The 17,953-nt window shown below is 40.1% G+C and overlaps 1 protein-coding gene and 1 long non-coding RNA gene across 6 annotated transcripts in view; both read left to right on the forward strand.

Annotated features, from left to right (window-relative positions):
• LOC135254135 (uncharacterized) overlaps nucleotides 1-17,953 on the forward strand; it is a 210,079-nt gene that overhangs the window by 153,498 nt on the left and 38,628 nt on the right. The window lies entirely within an intron of this gene.
• The window catches only part of mbtps2 (membrane-bound transcription factor peptidase, site 2), an 82,036-nt gene that overhangs the window by 37,388 nt on the left and 26,695 nt on the right, over nucleotides 1-17,953 (forward strand). For all 5 annotated transcript variants that reach the window (XM_064334099.1, XM_064334098.1, XM_064334100.1 and 2 more), the window contains exon 6: nucleotides 2,217-2,335. In XM_064334099.1, coding sequence (XP_064190169.1) covers nucleotides 2,217-2,335 — 119 coding nt within the window. The remainder of the gene's footprint in view (nucleotides 1-2,216; nucleotides 2,336-17,953) is intronic.

Below are 17,953 nucleotides of genomic sequence, written 5' to 3' on the forward strand. Positions count from 1 at the left end.
CACTGTTAAGCTGTGCTTGGAGCTGTTGCCCTGTGAGCCGCCTATCACGCAAGCTGTTGACTCTCAGAAACTTGTTTTCTGATTCTGTTGTGGCTTTGGGCCTGCCGAACCTCTTCCTGTCAGAGTTTCCTCCAGTTTCCAAGTGCCTTTCAATGGTGTAGGAAACTGTACTCATTGACACCTTGGCTTTCTTTGCGTTTTCTCTTAAGGAAAAACCTACACTTTTAAGGGTTATAATGGTCTGTCTGTCTTCCTTTGTTAATCACCTTTGTCTCGCCATTATGATAGCAATATGCTACTTCCTGCAGTGCAATATTGTCCAAATAATGCTTCTGAGGGTGTAGTAATACAGTCTGTTCCAACACTGATTTTATACACAGGGTTTGTAAGTAATCAACAAAAGTTGGACACCTGTAGGAATTGTTTGCATCGACTTTCAAGGCTTAATTTACTTCCATTGCTGCAGAAAAGCTGTAAGTTGTTAACCCATTACTTGCTCCCTGAAAAAAGGCCTTTTTAATAACTCTGAAATTTACATTCTTTTTCTGTTTTTGGTAACTTAATCTTTATTTATTTATTTATTATTTATTTATTTATTTATTTTGGCATTTTGCCACTTACTTTGTACCATTTCAGGTCATTCACTGGACTTGAACTGCTTAAATTTAAATAGAACTGGAAAAATGGGGGTGTTCAAAAACTTTTTACCAATAGTGTACGTTACAGCTGCTCATATTCTGTGCAGGTACGTCACACAGCTGTGCATATTTTGTACAGGTAAGTCACACAACTGTGCATGTTCTGTGCTGGTGTGTCACATCTGTGCAAATACGTCACACTGCTGTGTGTACTGTGTTTATTTTGTGAAAGCTAGTCACATAGCTGTTTATATTCTGTGCAGGCGTGTCACACAACTGCCCCTATTCTGTCCAGGTAAAATCCTTGCCAACTTGTGTGTGTTCCTGTTTGTTGTACACACATTAGCCGCGTTTCCACCGCAGGAACTATACCCCGGAACTAGGAACCTTTTGAGGAACTCAGTGCGTTTCCACCGCAGGGACTAGGGTCTAAATTTAGTTCTGGGGGCTTTGTTTTACCCCCCAAAACGTTCCTGCTCGGGGGGTAGTACTTTCCGAAAGTACAGGAACCTTTTGGGTGGAGCTTGCAGCGCTGAACATTTCTGATTGGTCGAGTACTCGTAGCATTTGTGTTGTATTTATTTTCCGCCATTACCCGCCATGTTTGAAAATATGCAGCGGCAAACCAATTTATTTTCATAATAACTTCAAATCAAACTTGTATGTTATGCGGCGCAGTAGCCTACTTTTGGTTATAGCCTGTCAACGTCTTGGAATTATAACGTGTGCTCTTCTGTTCTTTTCTTGCTTTAGTATTCGTTTTATAAAATGCTAAGCATTCGTGCTGGGACAGCATATTACGTAGGCTACCAAAACATTCAAACGGATTAATTCGGTTGCTGAATATTTTCTTCCGGATTTTCTTTGTTAGCCCGTTGTAATTGACTCAAAACGTTTGATACAGTTATGTGAGGTATGCGGTAGTTCTGCATAATTAACATTGGTGATACAGTACAAGCAAACTGGAAATCACCTTCCGCACTTTTTATCCTGGTAAAATAACAGGTTAATTCTAGTAATCTTCCCTTTAGCTTTTTCAGACTGCCGTAATTTTACTGCCATTTTTCAATTCCACGAAAAGACCAGGAAGATTATGGACTCATTTATGGTGCATGGTTCGCATCTGGAGGGCACACTTCGCTGCTCGGCTAGCAGTAACTTCGAAGGAAAGCAAACGGTGGCTGTACCACTACTAATTTACATTTTCACGCAAGTCCGAGTTTTCGTTCTATTCTTGTCATTTTGCGATTAGCCTCTTTTGCGATAAACCCCTCCGGGCTGTCCCGGTTATTAGAAAATAATGTAGGCTACTTCGGTGGTAGTATGGGGTTACAGAAGAAATCATATGACCGATGGACCGACGACAACGTCAGTGGGCTAATTTGCCTAATCTTCGCGGTACTTTAGACCCCGGTGGAAACGCAGACAACCATTGGCTGAAGGAACCTTTTAGTTCCTGGTAAAGTAGTTCCTGGGACTGAAAGTTCCGGGTAATTTTGGTGGAAACGCGGCTATTGTGTTGCAGTACGTTTCTGCGTTTATGTAAGGGTTTGTTATAACTATGTGGTGTTTCTACAGGGGTGTGGCATAACTTCATGCTGTGTGTGGTCGCTTTGAGCTTCCTATTGTTACTTCCTCTCATCCTGTTCCCCCTGTACACCACTGGAGCCGGGGCGCTTGTCACAGAGGTGGTGGAGGTGAGTGAGGGGAGGATGCACTGTTTTTCCACATAATGCTGATTTCAGCACTGCATTTCCTTACTGCAATACTGGATAGCAGCTTCACTGCATCACACACACTCCTCTGCATCACATCCACTGCATCACACACACTCTGCTGCGTCACATCCACGGCATCACATGAACTCCACTAGGTCACATCTACTGCAGCACTTCCGGCTTGGTCAGACATTCCTACAAACACAATTGGCAGTGTTCGCGGGTGAGAAGCCGGTGAGGGAATGAGTCCTGATCATTGCATTAGCGACTCCTGTTCAGACTCCTGGTTGGGGCGCCTGTTCAGCAGGGAGGGGATCTGGGGGAGATAGCGTGAACCTCCGCACGCGTTACGCTCTCCCAGTGAAACTCCTCGCTGTCAGGTGAAAAGAAGCGGCTGGCGACTCCACGTGTATTGGAGGAGGCATGTGGTAGTCTACACCCTCCCCAGACCAACAGAGGATAGCGCATCGACCAGGACCATGATACACACGGGGAATTGGTATAACGACTAAATTGGGGAGAAAATGAGAGAAAAATGGCAAAAAAAAATTTCAGGTTAGAAAAGTTCAGAACCAGGGGGGTTAAGTGCAGTGGTGCCAGAACAAGTTTTGAGGTGGGGGGGCTAGCAAAGGGAAAGTTACAATTAAGTCATGATTGACAATAAAGTCCATTTAAATTATTTAAATTATTATTGCATATAAAGTTATTAGTAAGCAAATTAGTAAGCCGTGAAAATATTGAGTGGGCCAAGATAAATTGTACACAAGCTTAGAAGTGTATACGAAACCTACAGCATAGACTACATTACATTACATTACAGGCATATAGCAGACGCTCTTATCCAGAGCAACTTACACAACTTTTGTCTATAGCATTTACATTGCATCCATTTATACAGCTGGATATATACTGAAGCAATGCAGGTTAAGTACCTTGCTCAAGGGGAACTACTACTGGGGAATTGAACCTGCAACCTTCAGGTTACAAGACCACCTCCTTACCCATTATGCTACACACATTCTGAATTCAGCATGTTGAAGAAAGCCATATGGGGTCTGTTGTTACAGTTTTCATCTTTTACTTGAATACTAAGAGACCACTTGTGTAATGATGATGAATAGTTCTTTCTGTCAACTTTTATTGATGATGTGTATTAACCCCTTTGTGCACATGCCACAATTGGGAGATGTAATGGTCTTCATAGAATGACGCCTTCTAGGAGTAAGGTACATCCTATGAACGAATTTGTAATGTATTAATTGATGATTGGGGTTTTTAGATGTACCACACAAATTTTTCCACACGGTGTCCCAACAGATCTCTTCATCATTTATAGCAGATAAATCTGTACGCCATGTAGTTTCTACTGGTAGTGGTTTATAAGGTTCAGAGATAAATTTGTAAAGTTTAGAGACCATCCCTCGTGTAGGTCCTACTGAGGCTAATAATTTATGAAGAGGGTGTGTAGGGAGTGCTGATCCCCATGGTACACAATATGCCCGCATAGCTGATCTTAACTGCATATAGAAGAAAAAAGATGATCCTGGTAGATTATATTCAGCTTGTAAATGAAAGGCTCATAAACTACTGTCACCATACAGATCTTTTAAAACATTAACTCCCCTATTCTCCCAATGTGGGAATGAGAAAGGTATATTGCCAGTAAGAAGTGAAAAATTGTTGAAAATTGCCGAATGGTTGTGCCAGTTAAAATCTACTCACACATGCTTCATTACAGTATGGCAGGTTGTGAGTTGAAATGAAATTACAAGGCCTAAAGATAATTTGGCTTTTTTCAATGGTATGTTAGATTACACAAGGTCCTGCAATCTGTGAGGCTGCGAAAGATTCTCCTCAATTGGTCTCCAAGAGACAGAGGAACTAGGATTGAACCAGGCGGAGGGATGACGTAGCACGAAGTACATATTAAAATTTGGGCCAACCCTCCCTGCGTCGCTGGAGAGTTGTGAGTTTTATACGCGGCCTCTTTCCTTTCCATATGAATTTGGAGATTAACGAGTTAAGTTTTTCCCAGTAGCCTATAGGAGGAGCAAGAGGGATCATAGAAGAGTAAAAGTTAACATGAAGGAGTACATCCATCTTAACTATTGATATACGGGCTTGGAGTGAATTTGAGAGATTTGACCAGCGTTCAAAGTCCTTCTCTATATGACTGTATATACCTTTAAAATTTTGTATTGCAATGGAAAACGTAGAAGGAAAGATATCAATGCCGAGATACCTGAAGCTCTTAACTATTGGTATATGGGAGGGCAGGGGAATTTGAGATGCAAGTGAGTTCAAATGCATTAGCGCTGTCTTTGTCCAGTTAATTTTATATCCAGATAGCGAGGTGAACGAATCAAAAGTAGAGAGCAAATGTGACATTGAAGAACCTGCGTTACCTACGTAAAGAAGGATATCATCAGCATAAAATGATATCCAGTGATCTGTATTACAAAAAGTGATGGGATACACTGGTGGCTGCTGTCTGATTTTCTGAGCCAGTAGTGTGAGGGAGAGGGCGAATAGTAGCGGCGAAAGGGGGCAACGCTGGCGAGTTCCCCTAGATACCAGAAACTGGGCGGAGCAAATATTGCCCGTGCAGACCATTGCCGAGGGATTTGCGTATAAGACTTCGATCATACTGATTAATTATTTACCTAGCCCAAATTTGTCCAAAGTAGTCCAGAGATAATCCCATTCCAACCTATCGAATGCTTTCTCAGCATCCAATGATAAAACCGACCAGGAAGTGTCAATACTACCCGCTGCATGAATGATGTACAACAAGCGACGCACATTATCAGATGCTAGACGAGTTTTAATGAAACCGGTTTGATCATTGTATATCAATTTTGTCAGATTTACCTCTAATCGGGTTAAAAGTACTTTAGCGTATAATTTAACATCCCTATTCAAAATGGAGAGAGGTCTATAATTACCGCATTGAGTCAGATCTTTATTTGGTTTGGAAAGTAATCTGATTATGGCTGTGTTAGCACTTACGTTGAATGCACCCTTGTCAGTGGGCTCCAGCTCCTAGACCAGCTAGACCAGCTGGGCACCCCCGCCTCCTGCCACTGTTGATTCTGCTGTAGCACCAAGCCTGTCCTCCTGTCTGACCGTGCCACCCATTGGTGTTCATGCCCATCTCTCTATGTGACCGGAGTCACCTTTACTTAGACTTAATAATTAATATTGGATTGGCTGTTTATGTATTATAATTAATCTGTTTTCATGTAAGCCATTTCCATAACAAATCGGTGCCTGCCCGCGGCAGATGGGTTCCCCCTCTGAGTCCGGTTCTGCTCAAGGTTTCTTCCTGTTATCAGTCAGGGAGTTTTTCCGTGCCACTGTTGCCCTAGGCTTACTCTTTGGGGGCTGGTTCTCTGTAAAGCTGCTTTGTGACAAAGCTCCTTTGTTAAAAGCACTATACAAATAAAAATTGATTGATTGATTGATTGAATGGCTGTATTAATTATATCCAGCAGTGGTGGTCACAGTTAATCCCAAAAAGCAAGATATAGCTCTGGTGGAATACCGTCCCACCCTGGGGACTTGCCTTTCTTCATGTTAACAAGAGCCATCCTTAACTATTCTAGGGAAATGGGGGTATTGAGCGACTCAGATTCATTGTCAGACAGAGAGGGAAGATCGAGTCCTTGAAGAAAATGCGTACATGTACTTGTATGGAGTGAGATTTCAGATTTAGAATAAGAGTAGAATAAAAAGTTTTAAATTCAGTGTTGATATCACGAGGGTCACTCAAAATACGAAGAGATGTTTTAATGGCCATGATATGTGAGTATTTTTTTATGATTTTTCAGACTTAAAGCTAAAAGATGGCTTGGCCTGGCTCCATTAAAATAATATGTTCTTCTGGTTCTGTGCACCAAGAACTCCGCTCTACGTCTTAACAAGGAGTTTAATTCAGTTCTTGTCACAGCTGTTCTCCCTTGTAAAGCCTTGGAGTATGTGGTTTGTTGTTGCGCCTCAAGCTGGGTAAGAGTATTTTCCAGCTCAGTTATCCTGCTAAGTCTATTTTTATTAAGGTGAGATGAAAACGAAATTGAGGAGTCCCTAATACAGCCCTTTGTGGCATCCCACAAAAATCTGGGGTCGTCTACTGAGCCTGCATTAAAGTCTATAAAGGTGTTTAGTTTTCTTTTCAGAAAGACACAACATCTTCATTTTTGAGAAGCGAGACATTGAACCGCCAACGTGGTGCTCTGGAAGGCGTGCCCAGGAGTGTGAAATGCGCTGAGACAATACTGTGATCTGATAGAGAGCAGGGCTTGATTACAACATTATGTATCTCAGAAAAAGATGCAGATGAAGCTAGTATATAATCTATTCTAGAAAAATTCTGATGTCTTGCCGAGTAAAAAGTATATTGTTTAGATGTGGGATTAATAGTGCGATATAGGTCTGTTAAACTAAGCGCCAACAAAAAGTTCTGAAAATCTTGCATGTAACTGGGTTGGCATAGAGCGCTGAACAGATTTATCCATTGTCAGGTTTACAAAAGTATTCATGTCTGCACCAAGAACAAGCGAGAAATCCTGAAGATGCAGTAAGATTGTAGTTAGATTGGGAAAGAACTCTGGTCATATTGGGATGGAGCATAGACAGAAATAAAAGTGAATTTGCACCCAGATATAATAGTCTTGATATAAGAAATCCTACCATCCTCACTATCAAATTTTTCTATTATATTCATTGAGAGATTACATTTAAGTACTACTAATGAGCCCCTAGTTTTGGTGTCTAGCGATGCAGATGCGGCCACGCAATAGTGCTTGTTCGAAAAGCAACGAACGTCTACAGTTCTAAAATTAGATTCTTGTATAAAGGCAACGTCCACACGTTGTCTGCGCAAGAGGTCTAAGCAGGCTGTACGCTTAATTTGGCCATTCAGCCCATTTACATTCCAGCTTATTACATGTATACTACTCATGTTGATTAACAATAACTAATGTGTGTTGCAGTACATTCGGAATCAGAGTAGGAGAAATAACATACACTCTAGGCAGTGCAGCGATCCGACCACAATATGGAATTAGAATAACAAGAGAGATCCATCCAAAGAGTGGGAGAGAGCATCAAAATAAAACCCCCATATAAACACAAAAACATGGTAAGAACAACAAAAAAAATGTTTGACTCCTCCTGGGGAGTCTAATTTTCCCCCACAAGTTGGACCCGTGATCCTCGAGCAGCGTGTTCGTTCCCCAACACGCGCAGGTTCCCCGTCCCCATTAAGGACACAATTGTAACATACCATAGTAGTGATAATGACAAATTAAAGATGAGCTACACAAATATACAAGTGTACTATACAGGTATATATAACTAAGTATTGAAAACAAAAAGAAAGAAAAATGGTCAATAAGAACTTAGCTTACAGTACAATTGGCACCGTGCCAGGCCCGTTAGCTAATACAAAAGTGTAAAGCCAGTCCTTATTGAAAACAAAAGTATGAAAACAAACAACAAGCAGGCTATAGCCGCGTTTCCACCGCAGGAACTATACCCCGGAACTAGGAACCTTTTGAGGAACTCAGTGCGTTTCCACCGCAGGAACTAGGGTCTAAATTTAGTTCTGGGGGCTTTGTTTTACCCCCCAAAACGTTCCTGCTCGGGGGGTAGTACTTTCCGAAAGTACAGGAACCTTTTGGGTGGAGCTTGCAGCGCTGAACATTTCTGATTGGTCGAGTACTCGTAGCATTTGTGTTGTATTTATTTTCCGCCATTACCCGCCATGTTTGAAAATATGCAGCGGCAAACCAATTTATTTTCATAATAACTTCAAATCAAACTTGTATGTTATGCGGCGCAGTAGCCTACTTTTGGTTATAACCTGTCAACGTCTTGGAATTATAACGTGTGCTCTTCTGTTCTTTTCTTGCTTTAGTATTCGTTTTATAAAATGCTAAGCATTCGTGCTGGGACAGCATATTACGTAGGCTACCAAAACATTCAAACGGATTAATTCGGTTGCTGAATATTTTCTTCCGGATTTTCTTTGTTAGCCCATTGTAATTGACTCAAAACGTTTGATACAGTTATGTGAGGTATGCGGTAGTTCTGCATAATTAACATTGGCGATACAGTACAAGCAAACTGGAAATCACCTTCCGCACTTTTTATCCGGGTAAAATAACAGGTTAATTCTAGTAATCTTCGCTTTAGCTTTTTCAGACTGCCGTAATTTTACTCAATTTTACTGCCATTTTTCAATTCCACGAAAAGACCAGGAAGACTATGGACTCATTTATGGTGCATGGTTCGCATCTGGAGGGCACACTTCGCTGCTCGGCTAGCAGTAACTTCGAAGGAAAGCAAACGGTGGCTGTACCACTACTAATTTACATTTTCACGCAAGTCCGAGTTTTCGTTCTATTCTTGTCATTTTGCGATTAGCCTATATGGAATTGACAACGAGAAAGTAATAAAACAGCAAATTGTTTAAAACGTGTGCATGTTTTCTGCTGTTAATGAATGTGTTTGAGAGGATATATGAAAATCAATAAATACAAAAGTAACCATATATAGTCATTGTTGGTAACCCGTTGTATATAAGTGGAATGAACCCCTCAGGGCTGTCCCGGTTATTAGAAAATAATGTAGGCTACTTCGGTGGTAGTATGGGGTTACAGAAGAAATCATATGACCGATGGACCGACGACAACGTCAGTGGGCTAATTTGCCTAATCTTCGCGGTACTTTAGACCCCGGTGGAAACGCAGACAACCATTGGCTGAAGGAACCTTTTAGTTCCTGGTAAAGTAGTTCCTGGGACTGAAAGTTCCGGGTAATTTTGGTGGAAACGCGGCTTATGATTACAGTCCGCATCAGGCACCGTGTAGAAATTGCTAATGCAAAACATTTAACGTTAAGCGAACCAGCTATCCAAGTTATCTGAATAAATGGAGCCTCTATTCTTTGAGGGAATCCGTGAAATCCTTCGCCTCTTGTGGGGTGTTGAAAAGATGGCCTTTAGCTTCGCAGGATAAAGCGGAAAAGTACGGAAGTCTAGTTTTTGCAGAGTATCCATCGCGTCGGATTAGGCCAGCCTGTACTTGAAGGTATGCAGGCTATAGTCAGGGGTGAAGCGGAAGGTCTTTCTTTCCATTTTCACAGCAGCGCTCCACACAGCTTTGTGGATCTTGTCTCTGTCCGTGAAAAGCAGCAGCTTCAAGATGAGGGAGCGAGGAATGGGTTTGCCATTTGCATCTTCCTTGGAAGCACCTATGCGGTGTGCGCGCATAATTTCAACTGAACCCAGCCCTGGAAACCTCCATGGAATGGCATCCGACAGGTAAGCAAGAGCATGCGATGTCTCTGCGTTTTGAGGGACCCCATGCACACGTATGTAGTCTCTGCGTGACCTGTCCTCCATGTCAGCCATGTTGTCCTCCAACGGGGCATGATATATAGCAAGCCTATTCACAGATGCAGAGAGCTGGCTGTCCACCTCGGCCTAACGATTCTCGCCTTTCTCGATACAATCCATTTGAAATATCGGCCTGCATGGCAATCATCTTGCCATGAAATACAGCAACTTGAGCATCCACCAGAGCCTGCGTCTTGCTTGTTAGCTGAGCCACCACGTCCTCCACGAGTGTAGGGATAGCCTGCTTGATAACTTCTGCAACTGCTAGCTTTACTAGCTCAGGGAGCTTCTCATTTTCAACTGAACGAGAAATTAGTGACCGTTTGCCAGCCACCTTTCTTGAGCTCGCCGCCATCACAGTGTGTAAAAAGCTTTTAGGAAACAAAAAAATCGACCGAAAACTTAAGAAAGTAGCATAAAGTATGAAGATATTAATAAACTTTGGGGGGTTCTGCAGAGGGATGATTGAAACCTTCTACATCCCTCGCGACGATCACGTGATTCCGTGCTTGTTAACCTTTTGATGCGTACGGTCACACCAGTGTGATTATAACACATGGTTAGAATGTCTATTTACGAATGACGCAACAATTAGCATTTGAGTTGAAGTTTGTTTTTTCTAGGACTGAACACATTTATTTTCCACAAAACACTGCACCACATAAACTCTTTACAACAATGGTTTTCATGTCCTCAATTTGAGCATTTATTTGTTTATGAAAAAATTCACAGTTGCTCAGAAGTATCAACAGTTTCGACTCGAAAAAAATGTACTAGTTATTTAGTTAGTTAACGTCAGACTGCTAACCAAGCTGTCAAAATGAGCAACCTACGGGCTGACAGAAAGCTGAATATAAATGCTCTAACAGCGATTATAAATGTGTATCGTACTGTATCACATCACTGGTAAACTCGCCAGTGATCAAAATAACTGAATAAACACTCAGCAGATGTTTGAAAATAATCTGACAGTAATCCGGTTTTACGGCGCTATCATCTTGTTCTTCCGCATTCAGCCAAAGATGAAACAGGATCAAGATGCCCCACTTTCTCCCAATATTACAGTTATACATTCCATATCAAGTCTTTCAGAAGATCACACAAAACAAGCAAGTAATCTTAGTTTCATTATCATCTTTGGTTGGACCAGAGATAACGTTAAATGGCTGCGCCCATGTTATTACAGTAGCCTTATTTGTAGCATATCATGATCAGTACAACCTTGAAAACAAGACCAGGTTAAAACCTAGTATATGGCTGGACCTAACACACGTGATCCGGCCGACTAATGGTGTAAATTCATAACTCGGCCGACCAATGGTGTAACTTCATCAGTCAGTCAGTCAGTCAGTCACTCACATACATTCACGTTTGTTGCGGTCCAGCCAAAAATACTTCACAGACATCATGGGTGCCAATTACAATGTTTGCTAGAATCAGAATAATTTGTTTGTAACGAGTATTTGAAAACATGCATATAATATTGCACATTTTTAAAAAATTACCACACAAACCATTAGTGATAATAGATGATTTATTGACACAAACACAAACGAAGGACAGGTAGCAGTCAAACGATCCCCTCGCGCGACTCCCTTACTGTGACGTGACAGTGGAGTTTTAGAACTCACGCTGTGGTGCTGTTCGAAATATTTTGGAACTTACGTGTGAAAAGGTTAAATGAACGACCAGCTTAACAAATCACATTGGCCTATCAGCAGATCAGTATGATTGGCTAATAAAAATTATTTGTCACCAGTTAGTTGCGATCAAGCACTGTACACATCCAGTTTTTGTCAGCTGGTTAACCAGACTGGTTTACTTCACATATCTCACTAGTGCCTTGCCTTTGCTGTCAGTTGCAGTTGATATCATCTTGGACAATATCTCTAAGTTCAGTGGGATCTGTTTTCTCGCCATCACAGATAAAAATAGCATTGCAAGCCCTACACTGTATGTAACTAGTGAGATTTTTATTTGTTGTCACAATGAGGTTGGTTTTTTCTACATAACGTTGGCAACTCATTTGGAAATTTCAGGTTCTCCCATTACAAATTTTGCGTAATTTCATCCACTGCGCCAAAATGATAATTTTTTTATTTATTTCTTCAAATATAAATACTTTAAACATGAAATACACTACATGACCAGAAAGTATGTGGACACCCCTTAGTCTGGGGATGTTTTTTGGGCTAGGCCCCTGGGTTCCAGTGAAGGCAAATCTTAATGCTACAGTATACAATCACATTCTAGACAATTCTGTGCTTTCCCAACAGTTCGGGGAAAGCCCTTTCCTGTTTCAGCTTGACAATACCCCCGGGCACACTGCAAACTCCCTAAAGAAAGGGTGGTCAAGAATGGTGTGGAAGAACTTGACTGGCTGCAGAAATGTTTTTGTACCCTTCCCCAGATCTGTACCTGGACACAATCCTGTCTCGAAGGTCTATTGACAGTTCCTTCGACTTTATGGCTTGGTTTTTGCTCTGGCATGCAGTCAACTGTGGGACCTTATATAGAGAGGTGTGTGCCTTTCCAAATCATGTCCAATCAATTGAATTAACCACCATGTGAACTCAAATCAAGTTGTAGAAACATCTGAAGTATGATCAATGGAAACAGGATGCGCCTGAACTCAATTTTTTGAGTGTCATAGCAAAGGGTCTGAATACTTATGTAAATGTGATATTTCAGTTTTTTATTGAGAATAAATTTGCAAAAAAATCTAAAAACCTGTTTTCGTTTTGTCATTATGAGGTATTGTGTGTAGATTGATTAAATTCATAATTATTTTCTTCAATTTTAGAATAAGGCTGCAACGTAACAAAATGTGGAAAAAGTGAAGGGCTCTGAATACTTTCCAAAGGCACTGTGTATGATTCCTTTACAGTAGCTGAAAAATAATTGCGATGTAAATTTGGCGTTTGCTGAACGGAGTATGAAATTAGCACAAAGCTAGTTTGTTCAAGTCCCAAGTGAAAGAGGTTGTGTATGGCGGTATGCGCACTTGTCTTGTTTCTGATCAGGTGAAATCATCTTGTAAATACGGACCCCATGTCACAACGTAACTCACTCTCCCCTAGATATATGGATCTAGAAATAACACCAAAAAAGGCAAATGCTTTCATTAAGTAATCCCTATGGACAATATTTTTTTGAACATGAACCAAGTTCTCGGCAGGCACAAAAATATAAATAAAATCCAAAACGAGAACTGAACCAAATTAACATATTTAACCTTTTAGCGCAAAGCCCCTAATGGTCGGCATGCCGGCGTGCCGAGATTGCTGAACTCAGACATTCAGTGCTACTGAAACCAAAGTATGAGTTAAAACAGAAACGCTTTGTTTTAGTTTCATTAGTAGACGATACACGACAACTATGCCAAATACGGAGTTTCACAGCGCCACCATTGTCGCTGTGGTTGTTCATTTAACAAGCACCCCCTCCCTGCAGTCTCATCTACAACTACACCCCCCACTCATGACATAATGGACAATATTGTCTCTCTGGGCATTCATAAAAATATTCTTTCACCACTCAAAAATCGTATTTCGTCATAGCAACAAGATAAACCCAACAATAGCCGTAAGATATACCAAAACAGCAGTGAAAATGCTGCTCACTGAATAACTAAATAAACGAGAAAAAGTTTTCAAAAATTATACCATGTCATTCTACAGTCAAAATCTGGGACTAAAAATTGAATAAATATACAACCTTACCATTGGTTTACGTGTAGAGATGTCCCTTTTCAGACTGAATGGTCATATATTGCTTTGGACAATCCGTTTGGGAAATATACGCGCATTTGTGACGCCTGGGTACCTTCCAAAATAGCTGTGCTAAATACCACACGTGTTGTTTATGGTGTTGTTGCCCTTTTTACTACAGTCTGGCTTGATTGACAATTCATTTTTCCAGTAGGTGAGAGTATATGCTTTCTAATGATGTATAACATTAATAATTTTTCTTTTAGAACAGCGTTTTATATCTCAGCGTAACCGGAGATTTTCTCATCGCATTTACTTACGCCTTCACTCTGTGGTAGCAGTAAAAGACACTGCACCTGATGAAACGTTGTGAACGATTTTTCGTAATTTCTTGTAAAATATATTATTATTGATAATTTCTGGGCATAGCTAAGCCATATGTTTACTGATAGACCTAGCTGTCTATCAGCTGCAGCAAAACAGATAGAACAGTATCATTGATTTACTGCCTCTGTCTCCATCTACTGAACACAGACAAGATTTCATCATTGCTATGTATTACTGATCAAAATAATTCGGTTATATACGTTATTTTTGAAATTAAATGTCTATAACTAGGTTAGTAGTATTTTATCATGTGGATATTTCACACTGTAATGTAAGCGTTTGTTAGTAGTGTAGTCGTTTTTGTGAAGCATGCAACAGTGATGACAGTGATGACGTGAGAGTTGGAACATTGCCAAAACGCAAGGTTCGGTGGGTGAGTCGGTGATGCAAGAATAAAGACTAGAAATTGTGATTTCTTCTAATAACCTTTTTATTCTCTTCAATCAATAATCCTTTTCATGTACATAGGCCTACGGGAGGTCTCCAGTACCATAAAGATACATAGATAGCTTCCTCACATTATGCTTTACATCCTTTTTATACAACCAGATCTCCTTCTACCCTGGTGTATCTTCCCTTTAAAATAACCAATCCCAGCGTAGGTCAAACTTATGTTTCATCAGTTAGTTTAACAATAACTATTATATAATCTTCCATTTTAATCAATAACAGATATTTCACTACACACACTTACAGAGGAATGTATATGCATGACTTGAATAACAAGTATTTGTCCTCATGATTAACATCTTCCAGTTCCAAAGTACATGCACTTTACATGCATTCACTACATGCTGTAATCCAAATGAAATATTTACTCATATGCACCATGTTCTAACAAACTATGTTTATATCATTAACGTTGGTGTGATTACTTTGATTTTCATTCATTCATTTTAATAGAATATAATCTATACATTTACTAGATATAGCAAAACAGTTCTTTCTAGGTCAGTATCCTTTCTCTTCTCTTGCAACTCAAAGGTCTTCTGCACAAGACCGTTTCCCAACAGAAGTTACTTACAAAATTCCACTAAGTAAATGTTTACAATTTTCCCTCCTGCAGCTGGGGTTCAAAGATTCTCTAGGTAGTATGCATCAGTGTACAAGGAGGCCACTGTCTTTCCTTAGTTACAAATTCTTAGACATAACACAGAATACCTACTGTTCTTCAGTGATCATCCCATAATCACATACATTTAAATATATTCTTGATCAGTACTATCTTTAATAAGAAGAAATATAAAAGCATTAAAAGAATGAAGAAAACATACTTCCACAAGTCCCATCCCCACACAACAAAACATACGAGAGTATAGAAATACATACAAGAGGTAATTATTACACATTTAGGTACTGTACCCCATTGTGTGACAATATTTTTGCATTATTTTTAATCTGTTAGCAGTGTGTAATCTTAAACCTTCATAAGGGGCTCATTTATATGCTCTCTAATGGACAAAAAGCATTTTATTCATTTTCAGAGAGATTTTGGATATGTTTCTGGACCCCTAGATATTTTAGACCACTGTACTGACAGAAAGCTTGTAATTTCCACTTGAAAATGATGCAACAGTGAGTTTCTTGAGTCAAAACAGTTGTTTTGAAGTGAAATACGTGAATATGTTGTGATTTACAGCAATGCATAATTTAGACATTTTGGATAGATTTGGAGACGCTAGGTACACTGCTTAGTTTTTGCTTCATACACCTATAGTAGTTCTACATATCCATCCTTAGATTTTATGAACTTGTCAAGAAGTTTCTGATCCAGCACATGTATAGTTTAACCTGCTGTATATATGCAATCTCTCAGTATTTCATTGCAAACTAAAAAAGTGCAAATTAATTAGGGGTCCAAGCAGCAAAGCTGGTGGAACCCTATTGTATCTGTTAGGATTATTAGGGGTCCAAGCAGCGAAGCTGGTGGAAACCTATTGTATTTGTTAGGATTATTATTAGGGGTCCAAGCAGCAAAGCTGGTGGAACCCTATTGTATCTGTTAGGATTATTATTAGGGGTCCAAGCAGCGAAGCTGGTGGAACCTTATTATATCTGTTCGGATTATTATTATTATTATTATTATTATTAATAATAATTATTATTTTTCTCAGCTAAAAGTGTCTGAGGCTCAGCAACCATAAGTCCTAGAGCAACCAAATTTTGCAGGTGGGTTCCTATGGCCCCCCACTACTCAGGCACTAAAAATCACCTATGTCGGCCAGATGGTGGCGCTATAACAAAGGGTCATACTTTAAAAGGCCATAACTCCCACACCATAAGTCAGATCAACACAAGACTTGTGGGGCGACATAGCTCAGGAGGTAAGGGTACCGATTGTCTGGCAGTTGCTGTTTCAAACCCCGCCCTGGGCATGTCGAAGTGTCCTTGAGCAAGACACCTAACCCCTAACTGCTCTGGCGAATGAGAAGCATCAATTGTAAAGCGCTTTGGATAAAAGCGCTATATAAATGCAGTCCATTTACCATTTACCAAGACTTCATTGACCGATGCATCTGAATGTGCTCTACAACTTTGCCATTGGGAGCACCATTGTCCGCCATATTGTTTGCCTGCCATTTGGACTTTTATATTAGTTGGGGTGCGGAAGAGCTGGAGCTCCAAATCTAAGTGTTACGACATCTAGTAAACTTCTTTACGGCAAGCGACATCCATGGCGACGTAAGTAATCCGACACCGTAGGGTCTAGTTTTTATCACTGAGGGGACGGTCTGAACGTCGGAGAAGCAATGGAAGACAGCGCCAGCCAGAGTGCCTGCTAGGCTACCAAAAGTTTGTTAGTAAAAGCTTTTTGAGAGGATGAATAATTACTTTTCTTGGGCATGGATCCATTTGAAGACAGTATCGGGTGAGTTCGTTTAGTCTTTGAATCCGTCATTATGCTGAAAAAAATTGTATTCTCAATTTAATCTCTAAATTGACTGTAAGCTTAGGGTTGTAACTAGGTAGTTGTTTCGTAGGTGACTTAGTTAATGCACTCGTCTTAACTATTGCTTGTATTTTTGCATAGGCTGCGTTGTTGCTGTTCTTGTTTGTGTTAGTGTTAATCAGTTTAACCTACAAGTTCCAAGTTGAACTATGCGGTTGTTCCCTGCACTTGGAACGGTACTTCTCTCTAGGGTTTTCGACACACTTGTTCCTGATTATGATTATACACTTTGTTGTACGTTGCTCTGGCTAACAGCATCTGCCAAATGCCTGTAATGTAATATTCCGTAGCAACAAGACAAACCCGACATTAGCCCTAAAATATGCCAATACAGCAGTGAAAACGCTGCTTACTGAATAACGAAATAAACAAGACAAAGTTTTTTTTAATTATACCATGTCATTCTACAGTCAATATCTGGGACTAAACATTGAATAAATATACAATCTTACCACTGGTTTTACACGTAGGGATGTCCCTTTTGACACTGAGTGGTCATATATTGTCTTGGACAATCCATTTGTGAAATATACGTGCATTTGTGATAACTGGGTAGGCTACCTTCAAAAATAGCTGTGCGTAATACCACACCTGTTGCTTACGGCGTTGTCGCCCTTTTTAGTACAATTTGGTTTGATTGACAATTCATTTATTCCGTAGGTGAGAGTATAAGCTTTCTAACAATGTATAACATGTCTGATTTTGCTTTTGGAATAGCGTTTTATAGGTCAGCGTAACCAAAAATTTTCTTACCTGCCAATGTCTGAATAAATAAAATGGTAGGCTACTTTGCGCGCAGCACGCAGATCGCGAGTTGATATTTCGTCTTTTTTTTTCATTTTTTCTCAATGTCGTATTTATTATTTGAAATGTGTACTTATGTGTCATTATTCTATCTGTCTCTGTGACGCTCTGAAATGTCCATTCTCTGCTAAGCTGAGCAATGGATTGGAATATGTGTCTGACGTAGTGTTGCACGGTATACCACAACTTCAGCACTTTCTCGGTACTTAAAAAAAAAAAAAAGGAAAAAGAAAAAGAAACGGTTCCGTATTAGAATATTCCAACGTTCGGTAGTTTTGAGTCAAATGTAAAAGCCAGGGAAAATTGTCTCCCGCATTACTGATTTAGAGGATGAAAAGTGTAATTTG

This window comes from Anguilla rostrata, chromosome 4 (genome assembly GCF_018555375.3).
Source record: "Anguilla rostrata isolate EN2019 chromosome 4, ASM1855537v3, whole genome shotgun sequence".
NCBI classification, from domain to species: domain Eukaryota; kingdom Metazoa; phylum Chordata; class Actinopteri; order Anguilliformes; family Anguillidae; genus Anguilla; species Anguilla rostrata.